The 13568-nt window shown below is 34.0% G+C and overlaps 2 protein-coding genes and 1 pseudogene across 3 annotated transcripts; all 3 read right to left on the bottom strand.

The window, feature by feature from the left end:
• Positions 1–1956: 1956 nt before the first annotated feature.
• On the bottom strand, positions 1957–4478 carry LOC100817428 (U3 small nucleolar ribonucleoprotein protein IMP3). The gene is made up of 4 exons (XM_026126231.2): positions 4341–4478; positions 4112–4234; positions 2759–2833; positions 1957–2462 (listed from the first exon to the last, which is right to left on the bottom strand). Exons 1-4 carry the CDS (start codon positions 4379–4381, stop codon positions 2231–2233), a joined length of 471 nt encoding a protein of 156 aa, XP_025982016.1. The 5' UTR covers positions 4382–4478; the 3' UTR covers positions 1957–2230.
• A 4222-nt stretch (positions 4479–8700) lies between these two features.
• On the bottom strand, positions 8701–13361 carry LOC100306456 (uncharacterized). Of its 2 annotated transcripts, NM_001248389.2 has the most exon segments (4): positions 8733–9093; positions 12538–12654; positions 12750–12958; positions 13247–13337. In NM_001248389.2, coding segments are annotated over 3 exon segments (369 nt in total). In that variant the 5' UTR covers positions 12951–12958; positions 13247–13337; the 3' UTR covers positions 8733–9042.
• Positions 9102–12215, bottom strand: LOC121173716 (3-isopropylmalate dehydratase large subunit, chloroplastic-like; annotated as a pseudogene).
• Positions 13362–13568: the final 207 nt, after the last annotated feature.

The following is a 13568-nucleotide window of genomic DNA, read 5'->3' as shown; positions in this document are numbered from 1 at the left end:
TGATTCGGCATGGAGTGGTACTCGAAGAATTGCGTGATCTTGAAGGTCCAACCAGTTGGGTCGGAGCCGTCGAACCTCTGAACATCGAGTTTCATACGGTGCACTAAACTGTACGTCGACGGTGTCTGTCCCGCCGAAGAAGATGGTGGAATTGCAATTGTTGCTGGTTTGCTTCTAGTTGCGTCATACGCTGAAGAAGATAGTCAATTTTCGTATTCATGGCAAGCTGAGACGCTGTAAGCTTCGTGATTGCGTCTTCGAGGTGATCTGCATACACCTTGGAACGAGTCGCGTCCGCCATTGTTGTGCAATGAAAGCACCAATGTTACACTTGGTTTTCGAGGCCCAAGTATCCTCCAGAACGCAAAGAGAAAGATGAGAAACAATATATTTTCATTGCCTTCCAATGAGTTATTACAATGTATTTATATGGCTCAACGACCTAACAAAATATTATTCTTACAGCGAATAATAGAATCGAGAATATTCTAGAAGGTATAACAGAATGACATGCTTTTCACGCTACAACAATTTGCATGGCTAATTATCCACTTCGTACGTAGTCTTCCAAATAGGTGGGTATCGCCTTCTTTCTCTTGGGCTTGATTTCACTTATTCCCTGCTGCTCTTTTGCTAACGGCACACCCTTAGTGTTCTTCGTAACATCTACTATGAGAAAAGTAAAAGTAAACTCTTTTTTTTTTCATTTTATCATTAAAAACGAAGAAACAAAGTGAACTATCATGGTTTAGTTGTTGCTGGATAAATTCAGTGTAAGTTTGGTTATACGTTTCAAAGAATGGATAGTGTGTTCAGCATCACAAAATCGCGTCAACATTTAAAATCACATCAACAGGTTCAACTCTGATAAACGTGGAGACAGAGTGACGATCCACCTTGTAGATTTGGTTCCAAACACTGGGTAGATCAAATTCAAAGTTATTCTCTTTATTTAGCGTCTACATTATCTCTGATTGAATGTGAAAATAGGGTGTTACATGAAGCTATAAGGTTGACTTAACAGAATTGTAAACTGTGTTTAGATTTATAAATGAAGCTAACATTTTAAATAATAGTCTTGTTAATAAGACATTAGTTAAGAAACTAAAAAGAATAAGTATTTATTGTAAAAATCATAAAAGGATGTAAAAGAATTTATGAACAATATACTTTGTTGCATCCCAATAAAACTAATGTTAGTGGGAATCAAAACATACATTATGTTATCTAAAATGGTTGTCGAAAATGAAACTGATGAAGAAAGTTTAAAGAAACATGCAGAATTAGTCTTAGGTGTGAATCCTATTGAATTGATTCTATCACTGTTGTTGCATGTCCAAGTTTTACTTACATACACGATAAATTATAGTAACTGGCGTAATAAAAGGATACAAAATTAACTATTTGTATCAGATTTAGACGTATCAAGTAGTTAACTAATAAAATCAACTGATAACTAATTTATAGTGTGTATGTTTAGCATTCCTAGTTTGTGGTGAAGGTTGTGAAAGGGAACAACAAACAAAAGCTACAGGTGAGGTTACAGCAATTTGGACAATGGAGGAAACGAGCAAGAGATGCAGAACACCAACATGAACTTGAACTTAATCCATCACCATGAAACAGTCTAAATTTAGTGATTAAAGTTGAGAAAATACTTTTACAAATTCCTACGTACACTTGTGAATTCCAATGCATCAACTGAACAAGAAAAAATTTGTTACTTCGAAAATAAGTGTATTTTTGTTTGGACTTTCAACTCTAATCTGAACATGAACATAGAATATTATTACACAGTTGCAAGACCGAGAGGCAAATCCTTGCAAAAAAAAAAAAAAATTATTCGAGAAAATTGAAGATAATATAAAGAGATTTACAATAACTTACACATTTTAATCAATCAACCGAGTTAGACCTTGCAATTAAAAACACCATTACTATCTTATGGCCAATCAACCTCAATGGCTCATCATTCACTTAAAATGCAAGTTGGGGGCACCTCTGATCCTTAAACAATTGACTGGAAAAATGCAGGATACATATCAAATATTTGATATCACTATCATGATTTACTAATTCACTAATTTCCAGGTTCATTACATCATCACCTTAATCTGGCATGAATTTAAAAATTGAAAAGAAAAAAAATTCCAAGCCTGTTTAAGCTACCTGCCAAGGGAAACACTCGTCCACGATTCATACAGTAAACTACAACTAATTAGCCTTCCACTTAATTCATTAAATCATAGTCATCCAACTTGTCATTGTACTGAAGCACCTTTCTCTTTATTTTGAATGAATCCACCAATGTAACGAAGTCTTCCATGTTTCTAGTTACAAGGAAAGCTGGGTCTGTAACTGTCTCTGGACCAACTCGTATATGCCCTTGCTCAATGTATGTGACGGCTTCTTTCAAGTGCTCTGCAAATTTTAGTCGCACCAAAACTGTTGAGAGCCTATGCCTGCACGATAGACGAAAAAAATCATTAATTTTTTGAACAAACCAGGGCAATATAATGCAAAGAGGTCGTACAAAGAAAATTTAGCAGAAGGTTGATTATAATCAACCCAGAAACTTTCCTAGATGGCTAGATTATTCTGCAACTGATCATATATCTGGGATCATTAGGTTAAAATTATTTATTAAACTACATTTGAAAGTAGATTATTTGTTTTCTCTTTACTGGATAAATTTTCATTTGGACACTCTAATGTGAAAAGTGCAAGCAAATAAAATTAATTACTCAATTTTTATTACCTGCAGAAGGATGACACAGTTAAGCGTTTGCATAGCATGATGCTTTGCCTGGTTGGAATCACACCCATGTTGTAACTGTCATCCAAAAGGAAGAAAAAGATATGTGAGAAAATAATAGCTGATAATATTTTTTTTCCCTTCAGGCTAATACCTAGAAGAAATAAAAAGTTAAAAAGTGGTCGCTATATGAATACAATCTTTCTATTTGAAACTGCAAGGCTAACTTATACTTCTAGAAGTGGAGTTACATCCATTCAAATATTTTATACCAACTTAAATGTTATATAGCAAACTATGGTCATCAAGAGAAAACCAAAAGCACCCGAGGGCCATTGCAATTAGTTCACCTATTTTTATTATATTTTGAGATGGGAACTGATATCCAAGTGGGTTAGGAAGGATTCATTTGATGGATTGGAGACAGATATTATTAGAAGTATATTAGAATGTTATATAAAATAACTTATATATTTAATTCTACATTTGTTCTGCTTAAGAAATTGCAGAATGGCAGCTACAAATTAGAATTATATCTAATAGTAGGTGTGTAACTAGGCGAGTGTGTTGTTATTTGCAGTTTGTGGGGAGTGAATACTCTCTCTAGCAGACTTTTGCCTCTGTGATAGAGTTTGAGAGAAGCTGAAAAGATAAAATTTCTCATCGATTGAAAAATGAAAAAGGTAAGTTTACACAATACTGTTATAGCTCTTTATATAGAGTGTAACTGAAAACTAACTCTAACCGAAAGCTAATTAATTACAGTTAGTATCCTAACAAACTGACAGCTCACTAATAGATAACTGTCAGTACAATGTCAGTTAACTGGCAAGTAAGAATACTCTAATACTCTGGGACAGCAAGTGTATTGTTGTATTATAGTTCTATGTTCAATATTGTATTTCATTAGTTTATCAATAGATGCTTTAACATATTTTATTTGATCATGCATATGTACTACTTATAGCACAAATGGCTAACAAAATCCGTCAAACAATTTATATATAAATTTTCTACTTTATTTGTAATTGGATTCAGGTAAACCAATTTCATACCAACTACACCAATCCAGTTCAAATAAAATAGCTGAACTGCTGATGCACACATAGATTAGAGGAGTCTCAGAATGACATTGCAGTTCAAGTTGTTTCAAAGGAATAATAGAAAATATAAATATGAAATATAAGAGTTAATATAATTACAAAACAGGATATCCATTACTAACTACGAATTTAATATCATTTCTCAAATCTCAAGTCATATGCTTAAACTTTTAACTCCAATAAAACTATGTCTAAATGGATTCAATAATATGTTTAAAAGTTCACATGAAAAAGTTAATAAAAATGGACTTACAGTTTTTCCAGAAGCTTGTCAGTCATATCAATCCGAAAAGGATCCTTTTGATCCATCTGTTTCAATATGTTTACTAACTTCTGAACCATATGGCATAAACCTGAATATCTATTCGTATTTCCACTATACCAGAGGGAAAAACATAAAATGTGTCGGCTAAAAGCTAATCCAAAATAAAGGAAATTACATAATGTAAGAAAATATAGATATCATGAATTATGCATAATACTTTTTGTAATCGTCCAATCCAGTAATATGGTAGCGTTGCATAATCAGGTTCTCTCTGTGACCCCCTTCCCTCTTCCATTCCAAAAAAATTACCTTCTTCAAAAGCTTCTTTTCATGAAACTTTAGCTTCCTCGTTGTTTTTCACTGTCATCAGAATACCCACAACAAATAATTAGTTTATTAAAGGTAGAAGAACTGCTTGTTTTATCTATCAGCTATTAAATGCATATCTAAGCATTCAAAAACACCACTACTTTGTCAAATTCAACAGAACCATAAATTGCTCTATCAAGTCCAAAGCTTTTGTTCAACCAGCCACTAGTTTAACTCACACACACACTTATGTGGGACATCTTAACACACCTCCCCATGCCAAGGACTAGACATCTAGAGAGTGAAGTTTACTGGACAGGAAATCTGTGGGAGACACAACATTAAGACTTGATAAGCTCTAATATCATCTTAGAAACAAACCGGAGTAACTAACTTCCAAAAGCTACCTCAAAGTAGGAGGATTACCCAAGTCTAATAAAGAGTATTGTGGTCATATTCCTAGTCAGTGAGAGACATCTAAACAATATTAAAAAATAAAATAAAAGGGGTGTGATTTAGACCAACAATTTGTGAGCTTACTATGGTGTAAAGCATGCAACACAGCCTTGTTCACGAAGATTGATGAAGAACATACTCAACTGAAGTAGTCAGATAGTAAATGTAGTTTAGACCAAGAAAATACATGGAGATAAAACATTTTAGAAGAAAGCAAGGGCTGCTAATAAACTACTCATTTAAATTGTGAAATGCAGCATGATCCCTTCTAACTGTTCAGCTAAATTCACAAAAAGAAGAATTAACCATGAAGAGGGGCATTGAGAGAGAAGAAATAGATAGATGCCATGGTGAAGTTGAAAAACTAGGAAAGTTGTAAAATTCAAATTAGGTACATATTTCTTCAAAATAAATGCCAAAAAAATACAATAGGATTAGTGAGACAGCATAGCAATGCTTACTAAATGAAATAATCCTTTTAACTATACTCCTTCCAATAAAATCTCCCTCTTTAATCTCAACCTCACACAATCAAATTCCTTAAGGAGCAAAATGATAGGCACCTACCAGCAAGCAAGAAAGACTTTAAGGTAAAAATTAAGTATGAAAATATTTGTATCCAGTAACGGGTCGTATTCAAGGGAATTCAGATCCTGGTATATTCTGTGTACAATGGCAGAAAGATGGGAAGAAAGTCTCCTAATCAGTTTCAAAAAGGTGTCTAGTTTTATGAATGTGAGCTTGACCTTAACTCAATCCTAAAAACTAGTTCATAGGGTGAGAGTTGTCCCTCACTTGCCTTTCTCTGACCATTGTGGGACTTGAAATTTTTCCAATACACCCCCTTACGTCCAACACTTCTGAACTTGGTGCGTGAATGATATGGTGAGTGACTCATTTAATGGATCTACGATAGGCTCTGATATCATCTTATGAATGTGGGTTTGAGCTAAACTCAACCCCAAAACCTAGCTCATAGGATGAGAGTTGTCTCCTACTTATATAATCTATATTGGATTGGATTTTTCCCAATATCTAGTCTCTCCCAAGCCTATTTCCAGCTTACCTTCTATACTTCACTCATAGTTATCAATCTTGAATAGCAGTGCAAGGCAACAGACCCCAACGATGCTATAGTGGTATGATTTTAATTTTTTTTATTGGCAAATGTTAATTGTTAGTATAGTTAGTTTTTGTTAGAAGAGGGGTCGAACTGCTGACATTTCTTGTCTTTCCTTCTCCCTTAATCATCTAACCAACTTTATATCTCCTGTCCTTTTTTGTCCTTTCGTTTGACAAAATATTTAGAATGTGTTTGGTTTACATTTTTATGTTCTGTTTTCGTTTCTTATTTTTATTTTTTGAAAACTGTGTTCATTTTTAAAAGATTAAAATTCTGAAAACATTGTTTTCTGCTTTTAAGAAATAAAAACACTAAAAATGCATTTTCGAAAGGAAATGCATTTTTAGATTTGTTTAAAATTACATTTTTTGCTACCGCGTTTTTATTTTACCCAAAATGAGGTTTCTGGTTTCAACTTAAAACGAAATTTTATTGTTTTCAGTTTTTGGTTCGTTTGGAAAAATATTTTTACTGAACATGAAAACAGAAATCCAACCAAACACATTTCCATCACCATTTTCTATTTCCAGTTAAAATAAAAACAGAAAACAACAAAACCAAACACCCCCTTAAATATCTTTTTCTTCTCTCGGTTCTTGAAAAAAAGTTTTTTTTTATTCCATAATGTATTTTTTTCTTTTATAAATTGATTTAAATATCATAGGTTCTAGCTCGTTGAAGATGGTTAATGAGTGTTATAAGTTCTTGATATTTTTTTTTATTCCTGCATATAAAAAAATGTTTTAAACAATATTTTTTTCTGTTTAAAATACTATAGTATTTTAAAGATAAAAAATAAAATGAACATATTTTACAAGGAGCAAAATAAAAAATACAATAATTAAAATAAAAAATACTAAATTAAATAAGAGACAAAATATATTTAAACATCTAGAAAATTACAGTACTGCAGAAAATAGAAGCAATAGAATAAAAATGAACTGATTAAAATATTATTTTACTCTTACCATAGTCGTGTTAGGTGACCTCAAAAACTCGATTAAATTGTTGCATTTAATCGATTATATAAATCAACTAATCAATCGTTATAATTGTAAAAAAAATCAATTATTGGCAAGTGGCAATTTCATACATTTGGAATAATTGATTATCTCATTAAAAGGATCAATGAAATGTGCCAGATGATTGAATTGGAATCCTATTATCTACCCCAAATTCTAAAGAGGAAAATAACTCACGTGCACTCCATTAATCCAAATGTTAATTCTCCCTTATATCTATTGAAACAAACAAACACCAATTGAACCATTAGGACTATCCAAGTGATAGGAGGCTTGAGATAATATACGTGAGATCATAAGTTCAAACTTTAATACGATCATTATACACAAACGAATGGACACTAGTTATCTCTGTCCGCACAGGAATGTTTCCATCATAAAAAAAAAAAAAAAACACAGCATAACGCGTGAGCAAGGAATATAGCAAGAAGCGAAATAATAATAGTGAGAAAGGAAGGGGAAAGGAGGGAAGAGAGGAGAAATGTGTAATTTTTGTTAGGGGGAGGGGGGCTCTTGGAGATGAAAATTGTACCTTTTTATTCAATTTAAGCAGCAAATATTGGATTCAATGTGCTGCAAGAGGCAAACTGGCAAACCAAGTATCCAATGCATTGACCAAACAAGGTCTGAGTATGCATAATCTATGTTAAATTTTTTGAGTTTGCTAAGTTTTATTTAAATGCCTTAAGGGCAGATGCTTCTTCAATTGTTTTCGCCGGGGATTTCAGTTTTGCTTATGTACTGTTTATTAAGTGGCGGATGCCATAGCCAAACATGCGATGAAGGACGACTTTAGATTTCATGTTTTTGAATTTGCTCCTAATTTCACTGTTGATATCATAAGAGTTGATATAGCTCAGATTTGTTTCCCTAGAGGCTTTTAGTCTCTATTCTTTATGCAATTCACAAAAAAAAAAAAAAAGCATCTGTATGTATATACCAAGCATTAAGAATATTTTTTAAGGAATGATAAAGAGAAGAGTACATTAGGAGTATTTTATACAAATCTCACTGCTTCTAAATGCTGTCAACTAGAATAGTGATAATGCATAAGCACTATAATGTCTGATACTAATAACTTGATTCTGTTTTGTATAATTCCTTTCATTAATTGTGAAAAATAAATTTAGTAAAGGAACAGTACAAACATCATGAGTATCAAGACTAACTTGTTGAAGTGGAAAGCATAATACAACTATTAACTTGAGAACAGGCACATTTAATTCACTATGTCTTCGTAGATTAGTAATTAAACCATAATTAAATGAAATAATGAAACTATGAAAATTGGATAAGAGATTTAGCCAACTCATACAGTCATACTGAGTACTGACCGATCGAATCATTCGGTTCATTTGATTTTTAAATGTCATTCGCTCTTCTCTGCGAATGATGTAGTAGGAAATGACCCAACCAAAACAAATAGCAGTTAGCATCACTCATCGTGAGTGAAGTGAATTGCAACCTCTCATCATTCAGGTATTCTTTGTCATTTTGGATTTGATTCACGTAGAATGCTTGGTGAATGTTTGGTTTCATGGTGGCCACAGAAAAAATGCATAAAAAAGTGAAAAGTTGACCAGGGGAAGAAGTTGCTTCAATGTATATGGGAAAAATTAATCGAGTTGAGTTCAACATGCCGCAGCACCAAACACATGCTTACAATATCAGTTCAAATGCCAACATTCCTTACAATCATCTTAAGTAGGATAGTGTCAGTACGTATTGTAGCATGTACTGTTTAACAACATAATAAAAAGCACTTGAGACTGATTGGGATTTGAATATCAAAGAAGAGAAGGAAGAAAGCTGAGCATTTGTTGCTACCCTACCAAAAAAACAGACAAAATGCTCCACAAATTTTGTACCTTATTCCTAAAAGGTTAAAAGTAAGGCTATAGAATACATAGAAAGTTCAATCTCACCAAGTTCTCAAACCTCAAGTTTTCTCATTTGGCTTTACACGTCTTCATATATTGCAAGAATTTCTACTGTCATCAGTTTATAAGTTAACCACTCCCATCAAGCTGTCCATGAGAAAGGAGGTGTGCCATATATTGCTGTAAGAATCCAAACATGTTATATTGTTGTTAGTTTCATAAACACTTTCGAGATCCAAAAGAAATGGAATACAATAATAAAATTCAACAAACGCAGAAGCATGGTTAAGATTATGCTAAAAGATTTTATGCATAATATAAAATAAGAATAATCTACTAAGGTTTGATTAATAAATTGATTTAACTATCAGCAAAAGCAAGTAAAAAAAAAATATTTGTACTGCTTCTGCCATAGCTGCTATTGCTTGGTTATACAAAAGAACATAGAGAAAAGCTCCTCTAGCCAATACCTAAGGTCTGTTTACTTTGAGAAAATACTATGAGAAAAGCCTGCCTGATGTTGAAGATATCACATTAACTACTGATATGACTAAAACAATGTATATAAGGAACAACACTCATCTAATGAGTAATGAGCTAACTTTTGGGATTAAGTTAGGCTTAAACCCAAATTCTAAGTTGGTATCAAAGTCTATCCTACTGGTTGTCATTGGGCATATCTGGTCAAACGAGCAATATATGTAGACGTTCAATCTTGTAAACTTCACACTCAAGATTTCCTGCCCTCAATGTAAGTGGGGTGTGTTGGAAATCTCACATTGATTAGTGACATGACCCAAATAGTGTATAAAAGTTAGAGGGCAAACTCTCACCTTATGAGTTATCTTTTAGGATTGAGTACAGTTCCAATCCAAATTTTAAGACCACAAAAAGAAAAAACATAACTTTAACATGACAGAAGAAGTCCTAATCCTGGGAATTATACTACAATTTTAAACTAGTTTCAGGTGATATAAGGAAATTATGTCTATCATCCTCCACTTATGGAAACTGGATTTGCCCCTACTGTGTATGCCTGGTAAAAACATCAATGCCTTTTAACACCCAAAAAGAAAAGTTTGGAAGTACATAACATAGCAAAAACATTTCTATTTCCTTATCTTCTCAAACACTAAAATTATCATTTCAGAAGACAGTTTTTAATGCAATTTTTCAAGCATTTTCCTATCACAAATCTATCTTGTCATTCCAGAGAAGGCCACAAGTTGTCACTCACAAATCATTCCACTGTCCACCACTCACAGAGGAGGAACAAAAATTCTATCCAATAGTTTCCTCCAAAATCTCCTTAATAAAACAAAAATCCTCAATGCACTAAGACTCTTTGATACAAGCCCCTTTCGAGTAAGGAGAACTCCACAAAAATTAGCAAGAGGAAGGGAAATAGGAAGCTAAACTGCTTTCATTCATATCTGATTCTCACAGTACGATGGTTATGTATATTTGTAGCAGCATATTGCACACCTAGCTGCTATGCACACTAACAGCAAGCTAAAACAGATTCCTAACAAACCCATTCTAGAACATATTTCCTATTTTTAATAAAAGAGACTAATAACACTTATTTTGGGCTTCAGTAAGAATTGGGTCATAACATTACTCCACCCATTTACAACAACTTTGTCCTCAAGGTTGTGATCATGGCAGGCCTTTGAAAGAGGCATGGCTGCAGCAATAAGAGTCGAGTGATCAGTCACTTGGGTAGATTAAGTACAATGCAGACAAGTCAGTAACATCAGCAGTGTCCAATTCTTGCTTTAAATTTGCAAAAACCTGTCCTTCACTTATCTGCTCTAATATTTGATCAGATTTTCTTGTCTCCAACAAACCAGTGGCTAGGCTAGCACAAATTGCACTCTCTGGATTGTCAGCACCAACAGCAAATTCAACTGAATGCTGATTAAAAATGTGGTCACAGGTGGGACTAGATAAAGAAATTCCATGTTTTCTTGGATGAAGAATTCCTTGTCTTGGGGTGTAAAACTTGCCCTTGAGCTGTGTTTTGAGATGAATAACCATCCAAACCCTTTTGTGTAGCAGGAACGAGAAACATAGGAACTTTGACAGTTGTGCGACGAGCTAAGAAAACATTTGCTGCAACATAAAATCTTCAGTCTTCCCACCAGTGAATGATGCAATGTCTACTCTATCAATTTTCACATTATTGCACTCGCACACCAAAGCAAGATTAGCAGAGGAATGTGGCTTTGTGACCAATGGTTCCATCTTTGATGCATTAAATCTATACTGGACTAGAAATCTTGCATTTTCATCACTAAAAACTGGTTCATATGGTGCAAGTGTCATATCCCCAAGGTATTTGTATGTGGTCACAACAATACTGTTTTTCCCTACAGCTTCTACAACCATGTTGCACACTGCCATCCTTTCTTCCATACTTAAATTTTCAATTGTTGTCCCTACGAACTTCATCCCTTTATATGATGCACCAGACATAGATATTTCACCATTGATATGCAAAATTAGACCCTTTGCAAGCAAATAACAGGGCATTTCACCTTCCAATACAAATCTTAATGCTGGAGGCACCTTGAGTAAGACCTTTCCTGTCCCTAATATAAAAGCTACATGACTACATCAGTGCTACCAACTTCTATGGCAAATTGGCCTAACACTCCAGCTGATGTGGTGTAAGAATTAGTAACCAACAAGACCGCTCCAGGTCTCTAACGACCCTCCTGTGCTAGAGCAACATGACAAACACCTTTACAATCTGGATTAGCCCTGAAGTTACTGCAATCTTGAATAGCATAGAAGTACTTGATATCTTGCTCCACACAAAACTTTCTTGAAATATCCACAATGTAGTGAGCGTGTTCGGCATTGGGGAATATGTAATGATCAGGGATAAACATGAGTTTTTCACAATCCCAAACCTTTGGGGTGTTGCGAAACATTTTCTTAAAAATTCCACATATACCTTGACAAGTGATCATTGATTATCAAAGCACCAACATTTGCCCAAGCACTTTCCCCTGGTGTCACTCCACAGTTCTCCTCTTCTTTTTAAGAATACCTAAAACTATATTTGAAGTGTCAGATGACAAAGCCAAATCAAGCAAACTCCTCTAAGCAAGCATCATTCCTGCATCTCGAACAGAACCACAGGATTTTGCAGCAATAAACCCAAAGCATCCTGTTCAAAATCGAGACCTTCTTTGTCGCAATTTTTTTTAGTGCACATACAGTGTCAGAGAGTGATACCTTGAAACCCAGGAAAATGCACTTCGAGGAAGCTTATTCAAATCAGGAGCAATCATCACATAAAGTACATGTTAAGAAAGGTTCTCTAGGCTATTTGAAAGGCTTGCCCTTGTCTATGTTAGGTTTTGGAGTTCCAATTGATCTAAATATATGCTTCTACGCATGCATTCAACAGAAATTACTACTATTTCATAATCGAATGAAATTTGATTGCTTCAATTTGAATTGCTTTACAAGTTCACATTTCAAATTCTCTGAAATCTTAAAATTATTTATCCAAACACACCATAAAGGAATTCATAACATAACACCTCCATAAAATTATGTTGTTGAAACTAAGAGGAATTATATAAAAAATGAAAGCATCATGCATCATACCGCATGATATGCATATGGCGACTTCCCTTGACGCTCGAAGTGCTTCGCCATGACGCAGAACTCAAACGGACCCCACTCTTCAGCCTCGAAGCAGTTTCCAAGAGCAGCTTTGTACAACTGATCACAAATTTCAAACACGCTAAAAATCATACTTAGGTCAAAATAATATGCAGTAATTTCCAAATGCAAAGAAAAGAAAAGAAAAAGAAGACCTTGGTAGTGTCGGTTAGAAGCTCGGTACCAGCAGGGTAGGAGGCGTAGAATTGATCGGCTCTAGAGAAACCAGCCCTAGTCGTGTTGTTGACGTAAAAGTAGCTTATGAGCGTAGCGAAGCAGTAGAACCCACTGTACGACACCAATCTTCGGAACTTCTGAATCTTCACTATCTCTTTAAATTCATCATAGATCCTCATAATGATGGCTATGAGAAGTTAGAAACCTTACCCTCAAAATCAAACAATCAAACACATAGTATGCAGTGCGCATGCAAGTAAGATTATGTTGGGGCCTGAGATTGAAGCCCATTTAGAGGGACCCACTTTAATCTCAATAAGAATGAAAATATTTGTATTGCAGCAACATGTTAATCCATTGTTGCTTGCAGAATAGAATAGAATATAGAATGTAGATTTGTAGAGACACAAGTATGCATGAACATGAAGTCACAAACTGTGACATGAAAAAAGAAAAACAATTTGAAAAGAAATACCCTATCAGGTGATTTTAAAGCGAACAGAGCAGTCCGCACTTTCGGCTTATGCCCTCCTTGGCTGGTTTTAAGTTTAGGGGCGACACAGGGCAATTCCAGTGATTCAAAACGATATGGTTTTATTCGCTAAACTTATTTTAATAGATGCTATTGATTTGAGTTGAAAATAACTGTCTCACTTATTTGTTATCAAAGTAATATCATATGATTTATATTGATACATTAGTTTAGTTTTTTATTTTTATGCAATTAAAATTCAAGGATTTTTTTTTAATTTGATATTTTTATTTTTAATTTAATATTTTATTAAAAGACATTTTTA

Source organism: Glycine max, chromosome 16 (assembly GCF_000004515.6).
Source record: "Glycine max cultivar Williams 82 chromosome 16, Glycine_max_v4.0, whole genome shotgun sequence".
Lineage (NCBI taxonomy): Eukaryota > Viridiplantae > Streptophyta > Magnoliopsida > Fabales > Fabaceae > Glycine > Glycine max.
This window is presented reverse-complemented; position numbering and strand designations above follow the sequence as displayed.

What these genes read in the sequence shown, in the direction of transcription:
- LOC100817428 (XM_026126231.2), bottom strand. Translation starts at nt 4,381, where the DNA reads ATGCAACGCTACCATATTACTGGATTGGACGATTACAAAAA. An exon ending in GGATTGGACGATTACAAAAA is followed by an intron (nt 4,235 to 4,340) that starts GTATTATGCATA and finishes CCTCTGGTATAG; the next exon opens with TGGAAATACGAATAGATATT. An exon ending in ACTGTGTCATCCTTCTGCAG is followed by an intron (nt 2,463 to 2,758) that starts GTAATAAAAATT and finishes TCTATCGTGCAG; the next exon opens with GCATAGGCTCTCAACAGTTT.
- LOC100306456 (XM_006598637.4), bottom strand. Translation starts at nt 12,950, where the DNA reads ATGAGGATCTATGATGAATTTAAAGAGATAGTGAAGATTCAGAAGTTC. An exon ending in TTCTAACCGACACTACCAAG is followed by an intron (nt 12,655 to 12,749) that starts GTCTTCTTTTTC and finishes ATTTGTGATCAG; the next exon opens with TTGTACAAAGCTGCTCTTGG. An exon ending in CGCCATATGCATATCATGCG is followed by an intron (nt 9,094 to 12,537) that starts GTATGATGCATG and finishes GGATTCTTACAG; the next exon opens with CAATATATGGCACACCTCCT.